Here is a 23,852-nt window from a genome sequence, read left to right as displayed (position 1 = left end):
GAATGAGGAGAGGCGATATAAACTAACAGGTACAATTCTAACGGGGTGCATGAACAGAGAGACCTGCGGGTATATGTGCACAAATCGTTGAAGGAGGCAGGGCAGGTTGAGAAAGCGGTTAAAAAAGTATACGCGATCCTGGCTTCATAAATAGAGGCAGAGAGTACAAAAGCAAGGAAGTTATGCTGAACCTTTATAAAACACTACTTTGACCTCAACTGGAGCAGTGTGTCCAATTCTGGGCACTGCTCTTTAGGTTGGATGTGAAGGCTTCAGAGAAGGTGCAGAAAAGATTTGCAAGGATGATTCCAGGGATGAGTGACTTCAGTTACATGGATAGACTCAAGAAGCTGGGGTTGTTCTCCTTAGAGCAGAGACAGTTGAGGGGAGATTTGAACCATGAGAAATCTAGACAAAGTTGATAGAGAGAAATTGTTCCCATTGGTAGAAGGGTCGAGAACCAGAGGACACAAATTTAAAAGGTGATTGGCAGAAGAACCAAAGACGACATGAAGCAAAACTTTTTTACACAGCGAGTGGTTATGATGTAGAATTCACTGCCTGAAAGGGTGGTGGAGGCCGATGCAATTGTGGCATTCAAAAGGGAATTGGATAAGTACCTGAAGAAAACAAAATTGCAGGGCTATGGGGACAGGGCAGGGAGTGGGACAAGCTGAAGTGCTCTTGCAAAGAGCCGGCATGGACTCAATGGGCTGAATGGCCTCCTTTTGTGCTGTAACCATTCTATGATTCTAGGTTCACAAAAATCTTTTAGCAATTCTCCCCTGAATTAGTTAATTTGTAGTTAGTTGCACTATGAATAGTTATAAATGTTTCACTGCAAACTGTAAAATGTGCTCAATTTCAACACCTAGCATCTAATCAAGATCAGAAAAGATGATAACCATGTTACATTCAAGACATTACTGCAAATGGTTGAACCATTTAACATGTGAATTATGATTCAACAAAGGTGAAAATCACACTTAAGCACTAGCCCACTATCAGTAGAAAGTTTAGTTATTCCACGTACCTATCCCAGCATGGCCAACAATCCACGACAAACGGATGAAGAGCATCACACCCCAGATATTTAGCATACATCGTACCTAGGGGATAGGGAAAGATTCCAAGAGAGCACAAAAAATAGTTGATAAGCACATATTCAAAATTCTTACCAATCTGTAGTGACAGCCAAGCAGGCAGTGAATTAAGCATATCCAAATAATTTTTCTTGTATTTCTTCTAGACGCCAATTAAAATTATGCATTTTAAATAGTATTATTTTGCTACGAAGGCAGTAAAATACTAGAAAATATGGACTGCAACTACAACAATTGATTTGGAATAATGTATTGGACAAATATTTACATCTTTCAAAAAAAAAGCTCTCAACAACAACTTGTATTTATTTATACAGCATCTTTAACGTAGGGAAACATCCTAAAAGCACTTCACAATAGTATTATAAGATAAAAATTTGACACCGAGCCACACGAGTAGAAATTAGCGCAGGTCAAGGAGCATGTTGAAGGAGGAAAGAGAGGTAGAGAGGCGGAGAGGTTTAGGCAGGGAGTTTCAGAGCATAGGGCCCAGACCAGCAATGATTTGAGCATCTCTGATTACAAATCGCTCAAAGGACAGAATTAGGGGAGCGCAGATATCGAGGGGTTGTAGGGCTGGAGGAAATGAGAGATAGAGGGGGGAGACAATGGAAGGATTTGAAAATATGAGAATTTTGAAATCGAGGCATTGCTTAACCGGATGTAGGTCAGTGAGCACAGGGGTGATGGGTGAGCAGGACTTGGTGCGAGTTAGGACACGGACAGCTGAATTTTGGATTACCTCTAGTCTACGTAGGGTAGGGTAGAGGCCAGCCAGGAATGCATTGCAATAGTCAAGTCTAGAGATAAAAAGGCATGGATGAGGGCTTCAGCAGCAGAGGAGCTGAGGCAAGGGCGGAGACGGACGATGTTACGGAGGTGGAAATAGGCGGTCTTAGTTATGCTCTGGATGTGTGATCGAAAGATCATTTCAGGGTCAAACACCTCCGTAACATCGTCCGTCTCCGCCCTCGCCTCAGCTGCTGAAGCCCTCAACCATGCCTTTTTATCTCTAGACTTGACTATTGCAATGCACTCCTGGCTGGCATCTACCCTACCCTACGTAGACTAGAGGTAATCCAAAACTTGGCTGTCCATGTCCTAACTCGCACCAAGTCCCGCTCACCCATCACCCCTGTGCTCACTGACCTACAACCGGTTAAGCAATGCCTCGATTTCAAAATTCTCATCCTTATTTTTAAATCCTTCCATTGTCTCCCCCCTCCCTATCTCTGTTATTCCCTAGGTTCCGAACAGTCTGGTTCAGCCTCAGACAGAAGTTGGGGAGAGGGGTGGAATCAATGGCTAGGGAACTGAGTTTGTGGCGGTGACCGAAAACAATGGCTTCGGTCTTTCCAATATTCAACTGGAGAAAATTTCTGCTCATCCAGAACTGGATGTTGGACAAGCAGTCTGACAATTTAGAGACCACGGCGGGGTCAAGAGAAGTTAGTGAGGTAGAGCTAGGTATCATCAGCACACATGTGGAAATTGACACTGTGTTTCTGGATGATGTCGCCAAGGGGCAACATGTAGATGAGAAATAAGAGGGGGCCAAGGATAGATCCTTGGGGGACACTAGCAGTAATAGAAACATAGAAAATAGGTGCAGGAGTAGGCCATTCAGCCTTTTGAGCCTGCACCACCATTCAATAAGATCATGGCTGATCATTCACCTCAGTACCCCTTTCCTGCTTTCTCTCCATACCCCTTGATCCCTTTAGCTGCAAGGGCCATATCTAACTCCCTCTTGAATATATCCAATGAACTAGCATCAACAACTCTCAGCGGTAAGGAATTCCACAGGTTAATAACTCTGAAGAAGTTTCTCTTCATCTCTGTCCTAAATGGCTTACCCCTTATCCTTAGACTGTGTCCCCTGGTTCTGGACTTCCCCAACATCAGGAACATTCATCCTGCATTTAACCTGCCCAGTCCCGTCAGAATTTTATATGTTTCCATGAGATCCCCTCTCATCCTTCTAAACTCCAGTGAATATAGACTCAGTCGATCCAGTCTCTTCTCATATGTCAGTCCTGCCATCCCGGGAATCAGTCTGGTGAACCTTCGCTGCACTCCCTCAATAGCAAGAACATCCTTCCTCAGATTAGGAGACCAAAACTGAACACAATATTCCAGGTGAGGCCTCACACCAAGGCCCTGTACAACTGCAGTAAGACCTCCCTGCTCCTATACTCAAATCCCCGAGCTATGAAGGCCAATATACCATTTGCCTTCTTCACCGCCTGCTGTACCTGCATGCCAACTTTCAATGACTGATGTACCATGACACCCAGGTCTCGTTGCACCTCCGCTTTTCCTAATCTGCCGCCATTCAGATAATATTCTGCCTTCGTGTTTTTGCTACCAAAGTGGATAACCTCACATTTATCCACTTTATACTGCATCTGCCATGCATTTACCCACTCGCCTAATCTGTCCAAGTCACCCTGCAGCCTCTTATCGTCCCCCTCACAGCTCACACCGCCACACAGCTTAGTGTCATCTGCAAACTTGGAGATATTACACTTAATTCCTTCATCTAAATCATTAATGTATATTGTAAATAGCTGGGGTCCTAACACGGAGCCCTGCAGCACCCCACTAGTCACTGCCTGTCATTCTGAAAAGGACCCGCTTATCCCAACTCTGCTTCCTGTCTGACAACCAGTTCTCCAGCCACGTCAGTACATTACCCCCAATACCGTGTGCTTTAATTTTGCACACCAATCTCTTGCGTGGGACCTTATCAAAAGCCTTTTGAAAGTCCAAATACACCATATCCACTGGTTCTCCCTTGTCCAGTCTACTAGTTACATCCTCAAAAAATTCCAGAAGATTTGTCAAGCATGATTTCCTTTTCATAAATCCATGCCGACTTGGACCGATCTTGTCACTGCTTTCCAAATGCGCTGCTATTTTATCTTTCATAATTGATTCCAACATTTTCCCCACTACTGATGTCAGGCTAACCGGTCTATAATTACCCGTTTTCTCTCTCCCTCCTTTTTTAAAAAGTGGTGTTACATTAGCTACCCTCCAGTCCATAGGAACTGATCCACATTCGATAGATTGTTGGAAAATGATTACCAATGCATCCACTATTTCTAGGGCCACATCCTTAAGTACTGTGGGATGCAGGCCGTCAGGCCCCGAGGATTTATCGGCCTTCAATCCCATCAATTTCCCTATTACAACTTCCTGACTAATTAGAGTCTCCTTCAGTTCCTCCTTCTCACTAGACCCTCTATTCTAGCCAGTCTATTCTAGCCAATTCACGTCTCATACCATCGAAGTTACCTTTCCTTAAGTTCAGGATCCTAGTCTCTGAATTAACTGTATCACTCTCCATCTTAATAAAGAATTCTACCATGTTATGGTCACTCTTTCCCAAGGGGCCTCGCACAATATGATTGCTAATTAGTCCTTTCTCATTACACATCACCCAGTCTAGGATGGCCAGACCTCTGGTTGGTTCCTCGACATATTGGTCTAGAAAATCATCCCTAATACACTCCAGGAAATCCTCCTCCACCGTATTGTTACCAGTTTGGTTAGCCCAATCCAATATGTAGATTAAAGTTGCCCATGATAACTGCTGTACCTTTATTGCACGCCTCCCTAATTTCTTGTATGATGGAGGCAATTAATTTGCAATATTCAACCCACTGAGAGTCATTGAGTTTTAAGAATAGCAAACTTGAAGTGCTTTGATAAATTCTTTTGAATCCTAATTTACAAGCGATAAAATATCAAAACATTTCATATAATTTGCCTCCTTTTGGTTATTGATTTTCCTACAGCTGTAGACTGCTATATGAATATGCAACATGTTTTCACAGCCACTAAATGACAGCTGTAGCATCACATTTAACTTTGTCATGGAACTAAAATAGTCCTACTAATTCCATGACTCAGTGTTGATAATGATGAGTTGAAGATTATACAATCTAAAAAAGATCATTTCTTTGCGAAAATGTAGTAAGATGTCAAGTCAAAATCATATTTGGAGAGCAGGTCCAGAAAGGATTGGGGGGGGAGGGGGGTGAGAAAGGAATGTTGTGCTGGAAATGAAAGTTCAAAATAACTGTACACATCTTGTAAAAAATGAGACGACACAAAAATGAGAAGTGGAGAATAACAAAAACAAAGTTGACTGAAGAGAGGGCTGCACTTTGAGGGTGCCGTCTTTTTGGCAAGAAATGCTAATGTGAGGCACCTATCTGCCTGCTTAGGTGGAAATAAAAGGTCCCATGGCAATACTCGACAAAGAGCAGGGGAGTTCTGATGTACTGGCCAAAATTCTTTTCACAACCAATACCACAAAAAAGTTCTCTGGTCATTTATCTCATTACTGTTCATAGAACATTGCTGTATGCAAAATTGGCTGCCGTGTTTACCTATGTAATAATTGTGATTATACTACACAGGAACTTCATTAGCTGTGTAACGTGCTTTGGGACTTTGAGGATGCGAAATATATAAATGCAGATCTATCTCTAATGGCTTAAAAGTGGAATAAAATGGGATGTTTCTCGCTTTCCTCAATGATATTGTGTCTCCACAATGATAGAATAAATTTAAAACTGAAATCCTTTTAGCACAGAACATATCACACACAGGAGGCTCTTAAAGAAAAAACTCATGCAGCTTATTTCAAAAGCATGCCATAAAGTTTAATATAATGCCCTTGGGAAGGTTAAGGGCGTGGAAACCTAACTCCGTCCTGGTTTGTTGCTGCTGGCGCACCAAATACAATTGGACACTTTGTCATACTAATCATTTTACCCTGAACATTTTTGACTGCTTTAGTCAAAGAGAAATTTTCCCAAGTATTCCAAAAAGTTTCTTTTTAAATTCAGTCCCAACATTCAGAGAAAAGTACAGGAATCCTCAGCATTTAAAAAAAAAATGCAAATTGCTTTGGGGGAACAAAAGAGGGCTGCAGACAACAGATTTAGGGAATACAGAATTGTTGGAGCATTGAATGCTTTATCACAGAGAGTGGTTGATGCAGAAACCATTTCATATTTTAAAAAAGGAAAATTGGATGTACATTTGAAGCAAAGTAAGATACAAGGGAATGGGGAAAGAACAGTGCAAGGGGGTTAATTTTGGATTGCTCTACCAAAGTCCCAGTTGAGATATAATGGGACAAATGGCCTTGTTTTGTACTGCATACATCAATGGTTTTAATCAGTACAAAACATTTCTCTCAACTCTTTTACAATATCTGGCAGTTAATTAGTATCACAAGCTTGTATTTTTGCAGTAGTTCTTTTAAAGAGTTTTCAGTACCGCACTGATTTGAGGATTTTGATTATTAATACAGGTGCGACGTCCAAAATCTGGGCCGATCCTTGGCGGGGTCATCCGGAAACAGTTTCGAAATCTGGACTCCCCTGCCTTGGCCACCCGACTTCTTCCTCCCAGCCCCCCAACTCGGCCTGACCCATTGACCACCCCCCACTTCAGCCCGATCGACCACCCCCCCCAACCTCCAGCATTCCAACCGATCCACCCCCTCCCTCGGCCCAGGCAAAGACATTCTGAAATCCGGAAATATTGGGAATCCGGAACGGCCTCGGTTGAATGGTTTCCGAATTTCGGACGTCACACCTGTACACATTACTCAGATATATTCTGTCAATTCACTGTTAAATATGATGGAGTTGAAAGCAGCTTTAACTAAACTCATTCTTCTTATCCATTGGTTTTTGCTGCAGATTGCTAGTGATGTTTAGTGTCGTGGAATTTCTAATACTTTGGAAAAAAAATTTAAAGGATAATTTTCACATAGCCCATGCCTATTAGATCTCATAAATTGCACTAAAGATAGACATTAATAAAAAGAACTTTGTAATTTAAATAATAAACCTCCTCACATGCACACTGTTTTTTTTGGAGGGTAGAGAGCGCTACAAGTGGTCACTTGCTGTTAAAGTATGGTAAATGAGGAGACATTCCTTACATAAATATCTCTTCGGAAGAGATCATGGGTGACGTACGAGGGGAAAAAAAAAATCACATGATGCAGTTGCAACTAATATCAATTAGGGGTAGAGTCACTGATGTAAGGCAACAGTGTTGCATGAACCTGCAGATTGGACTATTTCTGAAAAAAAAGACTTGGGGAAAGTGGTTGTTGTGCCTTCAAAGTACAGAAACCATGAGTCACCAAAAAAATTCACCTTTTGTAACAAAAAAAGATTAGAGTATTTTGCTATGAACTGGCTGTTTAGCAGATGCAGGCACTCAAAGCTATATCGAATCTACACGTCCAGTACCAAACTGAAATCGACAAAACTTCTAAAGGATTCTGAAGGCCCCTATAGCAGTTCTATTTCAAAATTATTTAAAAAAAACATGAATGAATACGACCCAATATTGGGAATTACCTGCTCTATGTTCATTGAAAGCAGGAGTTAGCAATTACTTACCAGGACACCTTTAATCCAGCCAAACTTTACAACACCTTTATTGTCAGAAACATGCTTCGACACAGCCTCTTCAGCTGGACTACTTTCTTCTCCATTTACATAGCCATCCTCAAAAGGCTCCTGAAAAGCAAGAGAGAAAAGTTTTAATATTAATGCCTCTCACTTCAAATCACTGGCTGGTGGAGGACCTTTGTCTTATAGATGTTAAGCGTAAGGCCCATGCTTTCATATGCCTCAGTGAATACATCGACGATATCCTGGAGTTCAGCCTCAGAATGTGCAGACGCAGGTGTCGTCCATGTATTGCAGCTCAACTTTTAATCAAAAGTAAATCTATTTATTAAACATTCAATCAACCTGTGTAACTTTTAAACTTTTGAAAAAAATCATTTGGAAATACTTTTAAACTCATACTTTTGAAACAACTTGGAAACCTTTGGGGAAATTTTTAACCTTGGAAGAAACTTTCCAAAACATCCCTCGGAACCCCAGCGGGCAGCTGACCTTCCTAATGCCTGTCCCCCAAACCAAGCCTCGGGCCATCTACTATCAATGGCGCTACTCGGCGCCAAGCTTGCAGCCAACACCTTGCCGTAGGCAATTAAGCTTATACAGCAGTGCCTGGTCTCCAGTTGTCTTGGACCCCCTTGCCACTGGACCAAGACCTTGCTCAGCTAAGCCCGTGTGGTTGCCGGTGTGCAGCGGCCACCCCACGTTAAAAGAACTCACGCACAAGCTTCTTCCACTTCGCTAATATGAAGTTCGGGACCTGGAACGTCAGGACCCTCATGGACAATTCCAACAGCAACAGGCCGGAACACCGCACCGCCATAGTTGCCCGGGAACTTAAACGTTTTGACATCGACATTGACGACCTAAGCGAGACCAGGCGGGCAGGGGAAGGCCAGCTCAAGGAACAAGGTGGAGGTTACACCTTTTTCTGCAAAGGAAAACCAGAGGAAGAACACCGCCTTCATGGAGTCTGCTTCGCCTTCAAAAATGAACTGGTCGACCGCCTCAGACTCGCCCTGCGGGGTTAATGAACGCCTCGTGATTCTTCGCCTTACACTATCCCAGAACCAATGCGCCACAGTCATAAGTGCGTTCGTCCCAACACTCGACGCAATGGGTGAGGTTAGAGGGCTTTCATTACAACCTCAAGACATACATGTCCCACGTCCTCACGGGTGACAAACTGATTCTCCAAGGTGACTTTAATGCCAGAGTCGGCAAAGATACAGCCCTCTGGGGAGGCGTGATTGGCAGAGAGGGGGTAGGGAAAACCAACTCTAGCAGTAACCTACTCCTGACAAAATGTCTAGAACATGAACTCCTCATCACCAACACCTTGTTCCGCCAGAGGGACAAATACAAAGCATCATGGCAACACCCTCACTCCAAACACTGGCACCTGCCCGACTATGTCATCGTCCGAGCCAGGGATCGCAAGGATGTGTGCATCACCCGCGCCATGACAGGAGCTGACGACTGCTGGACGGACCATCACCTAATCCGATCCACCATCAATATAAACATAGCCCCAAAGCAGAGGGGACAGCAGAAACAGTGCCACAAAAAAGTTAATGCCGGGACACTTAAAGACCCAGCTAAGAGAGCCCTGTACAGCCAGCGCCTCACAGCCAATCTGGCGTGCCTTGATGACCCCAAGATGCTGAATGACCACAGCGCTTGGACTGCCCTCAGGCCTCCATAACCAGTGCCTGTGAAGAGACACTTGGTTACTCAACCAGAAAACACCAGGACTGGTTTGATGAATGATCAGGAAATCCAAGAACTAATAGATCGTAAGCGCAGAGCATTTCTGAGCCTCAAGCAACAACCCAACTCGGGAACTGCAAAGCAACGTTACAGACGGCTCAAGGCTGAGGTCCAACAAAAAACCCGGGACATAAAGAACAATGGTGGACGGAGAAAGCACAGGAGATACAACTGGCTGACAGCCGCGATATGCGAGGATTCTTCATTACAATCAAGGCCACCTACAGTCCAAACTTCCAAAGCCCCACCAAACTCCTGGCCAAGAACGGGGAAACAATCAAGGACACCAAGGCGGTCAGGGCTCGCTGGAAGGAGCACTTTGAAGATCTCCTCAAACGAGACTCTGCCTTTGAGGCGAGTGTTCTCGACTCCAACCCGCAGCAAGCGACCCGCCACCAACTCAGTGAAACCCAAACGCTGCACGAGGTAGGCAAAGCCAAAAACAGCACAAGAATAACAAGGCTACCGGAGCGGATGGAATTCCTGCTGAGGTGCTAAAGTATGGCAGAGAGGCGCTGTTGGCACTGATACATGACCTCATCTCATTTGGAGGAAGGACAGCATGCCAGGAGATCTCAGAGATGCAGTGATCGTGACCATCTTTAAAAAAGGAGGACAAGTCAGACTGCAGCAACTACAAGGGAATCTCCCTGCTATCAGCCACTGGGAATGTTGTCGCTAGAGTTCTCCTCAACCGTCTTCTCCCTGTGGCCGAGGCGCTCCTCCCGGAATCACAGTGCGGATTTTGTCCCCTACGGGGCACAACGGACATGATCTTTGCAACGCAACAGCTGCAGGAAAAATGCAGGGAGCAGCGCCAGCCCTTATACATGGCCTTTTTCGATCTTACAAAGGCCTTTGACACAGTCAACCGTGAGGGGTTATGGAGCATCCTCCTCAGTTTTGGATGCCCCCAAAAGTTTGTCAGCATCCTTTGCCTGCTCCACGACAACATGCAAGCCGTGATTCTTATCAGTGTGAAGAGGTCAGGTGCAGGCAGCGGAAGGAGCGTGCAGCAAAACAGTCCCACCCTCCTCCTCCCCCCCCCCGCCCCCCACACGAAGGTCCCACATATGACAGTGTCTGTGGCTCTCGCATTGGAATGTTGCCACCAAAAGTCTCACTTTAGGAGTGGAAGCAAGGCTTATATTCACTGGAATTTAGAAGAATGAGAGATCTCAGAAGCATATAAAATTCTGACAGGATTGGACAGGTTAGTTGCAGGAAGAATGTTCCCGATGTTGGGGAAGTCCAGAACCAGGGGTCACACTCTAAGGATAAGGGATAAGCTATATAGGACCGAGATGAAGAGAAACCTTTTCATCCAGAGAGTGGTGAACCTAAGGAATTCTCTACCACAGAAAGTTGTTGAGTCCAGTTCGTTGGATATATTCAAAAGGGAGTTAGATGTGGCCCTTACGGCTAAAGGGATCAGCAGGTATGGAGAGAAGGCAGGAGTGGGGTACTGAAGTTGCATGATCAGCCATGATCATATTGAATGGTGGTGCAGCCTCAAAGGGCCGAATGGCCTGCTCCAGCACCTATTTTCTATGTTTCGGTGTTTCCTCGATTCCGAGGCACTGCCTATGAAGTCAACAATCACTTGTGGGCAAATTCTCAGAACCCATAATTCGAGATCAAATAAGTGAGCATTGAGTGATGTATGGAATAATCAATAGTCGTCAGGGTGGATTTAATGATCAGTCATGACTGAAAAATCTAGCTTTTTGAGCAGATGTTAATTATATAGGTAAAGGGAATGCAATAGATGTAATGTATTTGGATTTTCAAAAGGAATTCCATAAGGGGTCTCACAGGAAGCTTCTTAGTAAAATTCATGTGTTTGGTATAAGAAATATGACAGCACAGATAGAAAACCAAAGGTTCGGTTTAATGTTGGTTGTTCGGATTGGAGAAGAGCAGAGAAAATATGAGGATATTTTGGGACTGACAACTGGGGCAGAGAAGGTCATGAGAATTTTCAAAATTATGAAGGGTTTGATGGGATGAATAGGAAAAGACTTGCTTCTAGTGATGAGTCAATAATGACAATTAAAACTGATGATGCAAGGGGTGAGGAGAAGGGTTAAGTGAAATTATACAGTTGTTGGAGCGTGGGATGCTTTGCTACACAGAGCAGCTGAGACAGACGATTTTTTTTTTTAATGAAAAAATTCAAGTAGAGGAAGATACAGGGACATACTGCAGGGTACTGGGATTAGTTTTGGATTGCTCTAGCAAAAAGGTAGGCACAATCATAATGGCCTGCATCTGTGCTGTAAACTTCCAAGGTTCTACAGAGTAGCAGGACACAGATTTATGCCCACTATCTCATATGCAAATTCACAAACTTGACTCGGTCCTTGGGAGAAGAAGAGAGATAAAAAAAACACGGTCAAATCTAAAATAGCTTCTCAGTGCCAGAACAGATGATCATTCGTTGTCGTTGGGAATGTGGGTGATGCCAGCAAAGCTGATTTTTTTTATTGGCAATCCCTAGCTGCCCTAAAGGCAAGAGGTAACCCTCGGCCTTGAACCACTGTGGTTCTTGTGGAGATGGTGCCCCTATGATAGGGTTGGGTTGCAAATTCCAAGACACTAATCCAACAACGATGAGGAATGGTGGTATAGGTCCAAGTCAAGATGGTGTGTAACTTGATAGGAGCAGTCCTCTCCAAAGTTTCCCTGTTTATTCCTTGTGGTGATAGAAATTGTAGCCCGAGAAGTGATTTTGACAGCAGCTTGATAAACTGTGACAATGTACCAGTGACAGAGGGGCTGCATATCAAGTGCAGTGGTAATGCACCAATCGAGTGGACTACTGTGTCCTGGATAGCATCCGGTGTCTTGTGTTGTGTTGTCTAAGCTGCACCACCCAGGATCACGTTGAATCATGCTGCTGAGTGGAGTCTTGTAGATAGAGGTTTTGATGTGTCAGGAGGTGAGCCATTTCTCACACAAGACCTAGCCTCTCCATTGGCTGCTTAATTATCAGACGAGCTGTAGATTCAGAATCCTACAGCACAGGAGGCAACCATTCAGCCAATTGTGCCTGTACCAGCTCTTTAAAAGAGCTATCCAATTAGTCCCACCCACATGCTCTTTCCCCATAGCCCTGCAAACCTATTCCTTTTCAAGTATATGTACTCTACAAGTAATGAAGCTGACCATTGTGAAAAACTGAACAGACCTACACTTGACTTTAAGATGGAGAGAAGTAATTGATGAAGTAGCTGAAAATGACTGGCCAAAGGACACTTTCCTGCAGCAATGCTCTGGGGCTGAAAATGATTGGCCTCAAACAACAATGACTCCTTTACGCATTTAAGAGAAAGCTGGATGAGCAAATAAGGGAGAAAAGAATAGAAGGATATGCTGATAGGGTTAAAACGAAGTGGGATAGAGAAGGCTTGAATGCAGGCAGAGTGCGGCGTTCCGGCCTGTCACTGTTGGAGTTCGGCCGCTTGAGGAAGAGAATGTTCGAAGATCAGGCCCTCAAATCTGCCACCAAGCTCCTGGTCTACAGGGCTGTAGTGATACACACCCTCCTGTATGGCTCAGAGACATGGACCATACACAGTAGACACCTCAAATCGCTGGAGAAATATCACCAATGATGTCTTCGCAAGATCCTGCAAATCCCGAGGGGACAGACACACCAACGCTACCTTCCACGACCAGGCCAACATCCCCAGCAGCTCTGTTGGGCGGACCACATTGTTCACATGCCTGACACAAGACTCCCAAATCAAATGCTCTACTCGGAACTCCTAGACAGCAAGCGAGCCCAGGTGGACAGAGGAAACGTTTCAAGGACACCCTCAAAGCCTCCTTGATAAAATACAGAATCCCCACCGACACCTGGGAGTCCCTGGCCCAAGACCGCCCTGTGGAGGAAGTGCATCCGAGAGGGCGTTGAGCACCTCGAGTCTCAACGCCGAGAGCATGCAGAAATCAAGCGCAGGCAGCGGAAAGAGCATGTGGCGAACCAGTCCCACCACCCTTTCCCTCAGCGACTATCTGTTCCACCTGTGACAGAGTCTGTGGTTCCCATATTGGACTGTTCAGCCACCAAAGAACTCACTTCAGGAGTGGAAGCAAGTCTTCCTCGATTCCAAAGGGACTGCCTATGATGATGATGATGACGATGAACCCATGAGCTGCCCCACCCAGGCCTCCATTTTGTTAAGGTTCCTTGGTGTGTCACAGTTGAATACTGCCTTGATGTTGAGAGAATCAATTCTCACCTCATTGGCTGGAAGATACCAGGCAAGCAAAGCATTTTCCCTCACTAAAATGTATAAAACAGTGGACAAAGACATTTCCATAAAAATAAAAAGTAGCCATGGCAGGCACTGGAAGCCAAAAAATAACCACACACGCAAGACACATCTGAATTACAACCCTTCTTAACTAGCAAAAGGTCCACAAAGGTCAGCTCAGCAACCCTGCATTTCTGGCCTGCACAGAGTGGCTGAATGCTATGATCACTCAGGAGGTACAACAAATGGTAGACAATGCCAGTTGCATTTAAATTTGACACCACCGTCTCAAGAAGACCCTAGAAAATTAACCCGAATTGCTTGTTGCTACTCCCAGAACAACAGACATGACCTCACTTAAGTCAAAGCACTGCCGTTCAAGCCAAGCCTGCCATGAGTATTAGTGATGTTACTGGTAAGGAGCCATTAGAGAAAACATAATCAATATCGCCATAACTCTAAAGAAATGCAACATTCAAGGCTTCCAAAGAGATTGCTGGTATTCCAATATACCCAAATTAAATTTGAGATTTAATAATTCACTGTCCTTCCTACACCTTATAAAATATAGCCAAGATAAGAGCCATATTTAATTTTTAAAATTATACACCCAAGAGCACAATCCATAGGTCACCTGTAGCACCTGTGAAAAATTAACTCTGCGGAAACAAAGGGGTTAGCATGTTACCTTTTACAATGCAGTGCTATCCAGCATTTCCATCAGCAATAAACCTAGATAGGGAAGGTCGGCTTTTAAGATGCATCAAGCTTTATGACTTTAGACATGTAAAGGCATTAGCGTCATAACTATGCCTAATTGAAACAGTAAAGATCAAGCTAATGGTTTTAAAGGGGTACTGTCTCATTATTTTTTTTAATTATTCATTTTATTTTGTTTGCAAAGCCACAACCAAGGACATAAAAATTAAATTGGATCATGAGACATTGTGATAAGGATATAATGTACTCAATACTCTCCAAACAGAAACTTTGCCAAATATTTTCATAAAGGCCGATTCCCTTTAAAATCCTGGGTACACAAACGCAAAACAGAAAAATGTCACTGAATTAGGAGAAATATATACTGCTCTTTTTTTCTCTCACCAAGCATAAAAGCTTTGCTAAACATTTAAGATAATGCCCCTTTAAAATGTGCTTACATTTCTTGTTCATGTGCTAGCACCCAAAATAAATCTATATGAGCCTCAATTTATAAATCAGGAGGCTGCTCTCCTCTTGAAAGGAGAGTTTTGTTAGCATGACCGGGAAGAACTGCAGTATGGATATGTGGATATGTTTTATCTCAGCAATATAAAAAAGTGTCCTGCGTTGTCTAAACTGAAGCTTTTATCAAAAGAAATTCGAATTGAAAGCTTAAAGAATCAAACTGAACATTCTTCACCCCAAACTAAAAGTGGATTACAATATTTTGATATTGAAAGCAATACAATTCTGCAGTATATTATAAATGATCAACCTTGTAAAGCTTTTAGATTTGTTAAAAGTCAAAGATGATTAAAAAAACCATGAATTGCATGATTAATATTAACCTACAGTAAATACTTTATAAATGCGAATAATTTGGAGTCACTACTTAATTGCTATGAGTACAGCAACCCAAGTAAATTGCACAGAAACATAGAAAATAGGTGCAGGAGTAGGCCATTCGGCCCTTCGAGTCTGCACCGCCATTCAATAAGATCATGGCTGATCATTCCCTGAGTACTCCTTTCCTGCTTTCTCTCCATACCCCTTGGTCCCCTTAGCCACAAGGGCCATATCTAACTCCCTCTTGAATATATTCTATGAACTGGCATCAACAACTCTCTGCGGCAGGGAATTCCACAGGTTAACAACTCAGTGAAGAAGTTTCTCCACATCTCAGTCCTAAATGGCCTACCCCTTATCCTAAGACTATGTCCCATGGTTCTGGACTTCCCCAACATCGGGAACATTATTCCCTCATCTAACCTGTCCAGTCCCGTCAGAATCTTATAAGTTTCTATGAAATCCCCTCTCATCCTTCTAAACTCGTGAATAAAGGCCCAATTGATCCAGTCTCTCCTCATATGTCAGTCCGGCCATCCCAGAAATCAGTCTGGTTAACCTTCGCTGCACTCCCTCAATAGCAAGAACGTCCTTCCTCAGATTAGGAGACCAGAACTGAACACAATAATTCCAGGTGAGGCCTCACTAAGGCCCTGTACAACTGCAGTAAGACCTCCCTGCTCCTATACTCAAATCCCCTAGCTATGGAGGCCAACATGCCATTTGCCTTCTTCACCGCTTGCTGTACCTGCATGCCAACCTTCAATGACTGATGAACCATGACACCCAAGTCTCGTTGCACCTCCCCCTTTCCTAATCTGCTGCAATTCAGACAATATTCTGCCTTCGTGTTTTTGCCCCCAAAGTGGATAACCTCACATTTATCCACATTATACTGCATCTGCCATGCATTTGCCCACTCACCTAACCTGTCCAAGTCACCCTGCAGCCTCTTAGCATCCTCCTCACAGCTCACACCGCCACCCACTTTAGTGTCATCTGCAAACTTGGAGATATTACACTCAATCCCTTCATCCAAATCATTAATGTATATTGTAAAGAGCTGGGGTCCCAGCACTGAGCCCTGCGGCACTCCACTAGTCACTGCCTGCCATTCTGAAAAGGACCCGTTTAACCCAACTCTCTGCTTCCTGTCTGCCAATCAGTTCTCTATCCACGTCAGTACATTACCCCCAATACCATGCGCTTTGATTTTGCACACCAATCTCTTATGCGGGACCTTGTCAAAAGCCTTTTGAAAGTCCAAATACACCACATCCATTGGTTCTCCCTTGTCCACTCTACTAGTTACATCCTCAAAAAATTCCAGAAGATTCGTCAAGCATGATTTCCCTTTCATAAATCCATGCTGACTTGGACTGATCCTGTCACTGCTTTCCAAATGCACTGCCATTTCATCCTTGATGATCGATTCCAACATTTTTCCCACTGCTTTTGTCAGGCTAACCGGTCTATAATTACCCGTTTTCTCTCTCCCTCCTTTTTAAAAAAGTGATGTTACATTAGCTACCCTCCAGTCCATAGGAACTAATCCAGAGTCGATAGACTGTTGGAAAATGATCACCAATGCATCCACTATTTCTAGGGCCACTTCCTTAAGTACTCTGGGATGCAGACTATCAGGCCCCAGGGATTTATCGTCCTTCAATCCCATCAATTTCCCCAAGACAATTTCCCGCCTAATAAAGATATCCTTCAGTTCCTCCTTCTCACTAGACCCACTGTCCCCTAGTACATTTGGAAGACAGAACCGAAGTATTGGTTCAATTGGTCCGCCATTTCTTTGTTCCCCATTATAAATTCATATTATAAATATGAATCCGACTGCAAGGGACCTACATTTGTCTTCACTAATCTTTTTCTCTTCACATATTTATAGAAGCTTTTGCAGTCAGTTTTTATGTTCCCTACAAGCTTCCCCTCGTATTCTATTTTCCCCCTCTTAATTAAATCCTTAGTCCTCCTCTGTTGAATTCTAAATTTCTCCCAGTCCTCAGGTTTGTTACTTTCTCTAGCCAATTTATATGCCTCTTCTTGGTTTTAACACTATCCTTAATTTTCCTTGTTAGCCATGGTTGAGTCACCTTCTTTTTTTACTCCAGACAGGGATGTACAATTGCTGAAGTTCATCCATGTGATCTTTAAATGTTTGCCATTGCTTATCCACTGTCAACCCTTTAAGTATCCTTTGCCAGTCTATTCTAGCCAATTCACGCCTCATACCGTCGAAGTTACCTTTCCTTAAGTTCAGGACCCTAGTTTCTGAATTAACTGTCACTTTCCATCTTAATAAAGAATTCTACCATATTATGGTCACTCTTCCCCAAGAAGCCTCGCACAACAAGATTGCTAATTAGTCCCTTCTCATTACACAACACCCAGTCTATGATGGCCAGCTCTCTAGTTGGTTCCTCGACATATTGGTCTAGAAAACCATCCCTAATACACTCCAGGAAATCCTCCTCCACCGCACCAGTTTGGTTAGCCCAATCAATATGTATTAAATCCTTAGACCTCCTCTGTTGAATTCTAAATTTCTCCCAGTCCTCAGGTCACCTAAAAATGGTTAATGTGGCAAATAATTCTTTGTTAATAGGTGATTATAAATGAAAGCTAACCAACATGAAAAAATATGAACTAAAGACAAGTTACAGCAGTAGGGAACTATGATGAAATAGAAATAGTCTATGATTACCCCTGTTTAAGGAACAGCACAAGACAGAAAGAATCAAATAGATTACAAAAGGGCATTGTGTAGTTCTATACAAGAGACACACTTGGATGAGAAAAAAATATATATATCCTGTAGGAAGGAAACTAAACTACCCATTGAAATAATCTGGCCAAATTTCTAAAGCAAGCAGAACTGAAATAACTCGGGGTTCACAACAGATTGTCAGCTTAGAATTAGAGGGAGGACAGAACACCAAGTTTAAGATGGATGTGTGAAAATAGGAAGCATGTATTTAATGGAGAAATTCAAATCACTGAAAAGGTAAGTGACCTAGAGAGTTGGAATTGGTAAATGTAATGCACAATTGCTTTATGAAAATATCAGGAAGAAAGAGGAAACATCCAGCTGGCCTTGGTAATGGCAAGTGACCCTGACAGACTTTCGGAAATGGAACACGCAGTACCTGTGGGTGCTTGCAACTACAAAATGATGAGGACTTCAAAATTAATGAGCCGGAGTTTCTAACCGGTTTAAAACTCAAAATCATCAAATCCTCAAGAACAGACGGTATTTATCCCAGGGTATTGAGAGAGATCTGGGGTGAATCTTAATTCCCCCAACCCTCTCCTCCCCTACCTACCTTGGCCCAGGCATTTCTGGACTCGGGACGTCGGAAAGATGTTCCGAAGTCCGGAAATGCACAGAATCCAGAGCGGCCTCAGTCCCGAGGCTTCCGGATTTTCAACACGATACCCGTAGTCGTATTGAAGAAAGGGAACAAACTATTATAACCAACTACAGACACATTACTCCAACGTCAACACCTGATGAAAATAACTAAGTTGATCTTCAGTGACAAACATACCTCAGAATAAATAAAACAACTACAAGCAACATAGGCTTTAAAAGAAAAGATCATGCCCAACAAGCCTACTTCACTTTTTTTTTAAAAAGAGGAAGTGAACAGGGGAAATCCATATAATTAAGAGTACTTAGATTTCCAAAGAGGCTTTGATAAAATTAGTCATGAAAGGCTGCTGCTGAAAATAACATTCAGGTACAACCTTGGTATGGAGAAGCTGAAGGAAAGCAGCAACAGGTGCAGATGTGGATAAGCTGGAAAGCAGCAGCAGGTGTTCCTTAGGCAAGTGGTACCAGGGGAGTTAGAAGAAAATGGTACCGAGCAGAACACAAGGTTCGTTGCAGGAACCCCCAATATACATTAAATGACAGAAATCCCATGCAAACTGGGCAACTTCACAGATGATTGTACACTAGGGAGGAAGTTGTGAGATGAATGAAGCAGCCAGGGACCTACATAAAAAGGAGTTAGACAAAACATTGGCAAGTAAAATGGATTTATAAATATACTATGAATGGAGTAGAATTAACAGTTTATTTTTGGGCACCACACACTGGAGAAATATTCAAGCAAGAGGCAGTGCAGAGAAGAGGCACAAGACTGATCCTTAAAGGGCTGAGTTATGAGGAAAAATTTGGGGAGAAAATGGGATCCTCTACTTGAAAAAGAGGAAGTAACAGAGAGGGAACCTTACAGAAGTATACAAGATATTAAATGGCACAAATAAATTTAATCCAGAACTTCAAGGTATAATGTCGTAGAAGAAATGTCAGGGAGGGTACTTTGCAATAACTTGTCCACTCCTAAAAGCAATACACTACTACATTTGTCAGTATATATTAAAAAAAAAGAGTATTTTGTATTTCAAAGCACACCAGTAATATTCAGTGACATTGATGGGTTTTTTTTAAATAGAGTGTGAAGAGTCCATCTGGAAGCACCATTATAAATTGGATTATGCTTTCTCATTTGTCTACAAACCAAGTAGTTCTGCAATTTATTAAGAGTTATATAAAAAGGTTAATTTATGTGCAGTTGCATCAACAGAACAATGTATGCACACCTCTTTTAAATGCCTGAAATTTTAGAGAACTATCGAACAATTCAAAATGTTATTTTAAGTACACAATCAAGTTTTCCTGACAAACTTTAGTAATTATTTCCTCCCATACTACAAATTAGGTGAAGCTTAGAACTTCAAGACAATGCAATTCCATGGAGATCGTCATGGCAACCCAGACTCTGCAGATAGATGTAGCCTGATTTACTGATTCATTCAATGTAATACTTTGTCCAACAATGGCAAGAACATATTCACAAATCTTTATTCCCATTGTAAATGCCAAAACCTCCCTGCACCAGATATTCCTCCATCTGCAGCTCAAGCAGATTTATTGTGAGGAGTACTGTACCACAGTTTCTGGGTTATAATAATCTAGAACTTGATACTAGAATAGCCATCCTAAAAAGGGAACCTCACCATTAAAAGTGATCTGAGTAGCTATTCCTCCAGTCATATTTTACACATAGGAGATTTTAAAGAAAAGTCCAGCTTTGAATATGCATTAGCTTATTTGTGTGAATTTATTACTTTCCTGACCTGACACTTGTTCCAGTTTAGATTAGATATATCTTCTTCCCCACCTTCCAATTACAAAAGTCACTCTGTATTACAGCGCCTACCTCGCAACAATCAAATCAAGTACCATGCAAACCTTTTAAAGTACATGAACAGGCTGTAGTTTTGCAATATACTGCAGTTTTAAGTTATCCAGATTCCTTAAATAATATTGACAATAGTAGTCAGATGCACTTCGTAGAACAAGATAAAAAATTGAGTTATTTCGTTCCAGCCACACAGTTTCTGCCAGCACAAAAAGTGAGGTTTTCTATTGCTGACTAAGTTATACAGTTAGTCACACTACAAGAGCAATGTAAAAGCTTGAAACCAAACACCCTACACTCATAAGGGAATGTCAGCAGAATTGTATACAAGGTGTTGCATGCTATGCTTCCTTGAGTGAGCCTTTTGAAATAAGGTTAGAAATTGTACATTCAACTGGAATTATTTCTACTGGAGCAGAGAAGACAGAGTCTGCCTTAGATATTCTTTTAGGCAAAACGGTGCTGGTCACTCCAGTAAATGATCTGAGCATCTTATATTTAGGGGTGTGATGCTACTGCCCAATATTTAACTGTACGATAGTGCTCAGATACAATACAACCTCCAAGTTATCTGATCTGAACTGAATATTGTGTCTTTCTCACGTGTTCTCATGTGGGATAGTTCAATCTTTTCAAGGGCGGATCGAGAAACACATGAAGAAATGAGGATGGGTACAAATCATTAAGCTGCTTTATTTCATAGACAGCAAACAAATGCAAGAGTAACAAGTCAAAGCAGATTTCACTTGCTTAACTCAATCTCACTTCATTCCTTGCAAAAAAAACTACACAATCCTTCCCCCTTTAATGCGCTGACTTATGTTTTTTGGTATGTCCTTCACAAGACCTAACTTTCTCTTTTACCAGCTTGCAGCTCCAAGCCAAGAGCTGTGGTTCAGTCCTTTGTTCAAAACCTGGGATTTTTCTTCCTTTTGTTAAATTCTAAACCCAGGAACAGGCAGTGTTTCCTCCACCATCCCTGTCCAGATATTGACCAGACGGCAAATCAACCAAAAGGACTACTCCCTCACAGAGGAGTATATTCTCCAAAAACACCTCATGCCATGCCCGGTCAGAGTATATGTTGACCACCTACGCAGAGTATACGAATTGTTCAATATCCCACATCATCCTGGCTAATGGATCTGGGATGGAACAATAGGTCTTCATTGCTAAAGCCAGATGAGCCAGTATGGGGAGATTTCAAACAGATACATATCTCTCAATGTTAACTCCCCGATGAACAGGGGAAGGTCGGGAGGGTTATACAATTAAAGACGGGAAACGCGCCCCCAACATGCTGTGCATGCCACTTTTCTTTACAGCAGCATATATTGGCATGTCCAAGTGTTCCTCCATGCCATGGAGAGGCGGGACACTTCATTAACATATTTTAAAATCAGTCTCCCACAGTTCCATTGGCACAGTGTCAGGTTAGGATTGTGAAAAACAAGTGGTTACGGATGGAAAAACAAAGTGAAAATTCTTTGACCAACTTTTAAGTAGGTAATGAAATATTCCATTTTTTTAAAAATAAAATGCACTTTCAATAGTGCGGTTTTACAAGCTTCAATTTAAAACAAAATTCAATCCCATTGCCTTGCCCACTCATTCCTGGGAAATGCTTCTATTGAACAATTAAGAGATATCACCACAGAAAAATTATAGCCTCGTATTTTCATTATAGGCTTAGGCAATATTATAAAGTAATATTTAATAGGACACTGGTTTTACTGCAAAAAAAAGTACAATACTGACCAATTAAAACTGATAGTTCAGCTTCTGCATTGTGTGATGTGGCACATTTCAAGTTTCACATGATTTGTGTGTTATCAGCTGCGACACCCTCCAGCCTGCAGAGATCAAGCATCTAAGCTCACATGAATGGCCTATAGGGTGTGCATTAGATTGGTCAGTACAAGCTATTGCCTTCTAAGAAGAGGAGAAAAAAAAAATACCAGATAATTCAAACTGGACTGGACACTTGCAGTGTAGTTTTGTACAAACCTAGCTACGTAAAATCACTACATTTAGAATAGCAGCTTCTCATCTAAAAAACAAAATGCATAAAGAGCTGGCCAGAAATTCACAAAAGTCCCAGGGCTTTCTCGAAAGACCCAAAAACCAATGACGTCACTATGGTGATTTTTAAGCAGATTAAATAAATAGACATCCACCTCATCCAGAGGAGAGATCGGCACTTCTTTTCCATGGTAGCTTTACATATTTTGTATCAGCTCGAGCAAAGATCCGAATTTTGAAAAAGTTATTTAATAGGTTGACAAGGATCTCGCTAGTTATCCATTCTGTAATTCCAAGTTCTATTTGCAATGTTGCAACTCTCATTTTGACCAATATCCTCCGGAGGGGGGCGGTTGCTAATGCTGCTGGGGAGGGTTTAAACTAGCTTGGCAGGGGTTGGGAACCAGAGAATAGATTCAGTAGGGAGGGAAGTAAAGCTGGAATTGGAAAGCAAGAATGTAAAAAGTGAATTTGAAAGACAGAGGAAACAAGGGCTAGAAAGTAGTCAACAAGGGAGGTCTGGCTGTACTAAATGGTATATACTTCAATGCAAGGAGTATAGTGAATAAGGCAGATAAGCTGAGAGTACAGGTAGACACTTGGGAGTATGATATTATAGATATTACAGACGTGGCTAAAATAGGGGCAGATATGGCAGCTCAACATTCCTGGTAACAGACTTTTCAGATGGGATAGAGAGGGAGCTAAAAAGGGAGCGGAGGGGGGTCACCGTATTGATTAATGAAACTATTACAGCTGTGAGGAGGGATGATATGTTAGAGGGATCAAATGAGGCCATATGGGTCGAACTGAAAAACAAAAAAGGGGCGATCACACTGGGGGTCTATAGTACACAGCCAGGAAACAGTGAGGGAGATAGAGGAGCAAATATGTAGGCAAATTTCTGAGAAGTGCAAAAACTATAGGGCAGAAGAGGCTGAGAGGGGATCTCATTGAGGTATATAAAATGATGAGGTGCCTAGATATTGTGGATAGAAAGAGCCTATTTCCTTTAGCAGAGGGGTCAACAACCAGGGGGCATAAATTTAAGTAATTGGTAGAAGGTTTAGAGGGGATTTGAGGGGACATTTCTTCACGCAGAAGGTTGTGGGGGTCTGGAACTCTGCCTGAAAGGGTAATAAAGCAGAAACCCTCACCACATTTAAAACTTACTTGGATGTGCACTTGAAGTGCCGTAACCTGCAGGGTTACGGACCGAGAGCTGGAAAGTGGGAATGGGCTGGATAGCTTCTTGTTGGCCGGCACGGACACGATGGGCTGAAATGGCCTCCTTCCGTTGCTGTAAACTTCTATGATTCTATCTCTCCCAAGTTAAAAGTGTAATGCACAAAGTTGCAATCACTGTTTAATTCAAGTTGTTAAGATACATTATTGCTTCTGTATCAGTCTCAATTATACAAATTGCATTATTTTCTGGGCCAAATGATTATGCAAAATTTATCCTGTCCAATGTCT

General features: G+C 42.5%; 1 protein-coding gene across 3 annotated transcripts in view; it reads right to left on the bottom strand.

Moving 5' to 3' along the window:
* Positions 1–23,852, bottom strand: part of slc12a2 (solute carrier family 12 member 2) — a 257,401-nt gene that overhangs the window by 178,679 nt on the left and 54,870 nt on the right. For all 3 annotated transcript variants that reach the window (XM_070881565.1, XM_070881575.1, XM_070881585.1), the window contains exons 2-3: positions 7,544–7,663; positions 1,034–1,109 (exon numbers count right to left, since the gene is read on the bottom strand). In XM_070881565.1, coding sequence (XP_070737666.1) covers positions 1,034–1,109; positions 7,544–7,663 — 196 coding nt within the window. The remainder of the gene's footprint in view (positions 1–1,033; positions 1,110–7,543; positions 7,664–23,852) is intronic.

This window comes from Pristiophorus japonicus, chromosome 1 (genome assembly GCF_044704955.1).
Source record: "Pristiophorus japonicus isolate sPriJap1 chromosome 1, sPriJap1.hap1, whole genome shotgun sequence".
In the NCBI taxonomy this organism is placed as follows: domain Eukaryota; kingdom Metazoa; phylum Chordata; class Chondrichthyes; family Pristiophoridae; genus Pristiophorus; species Pristiophorus japonicus.
This window is presented reverse-complemented; position numbering and strand designations above follow the sequence as displayed.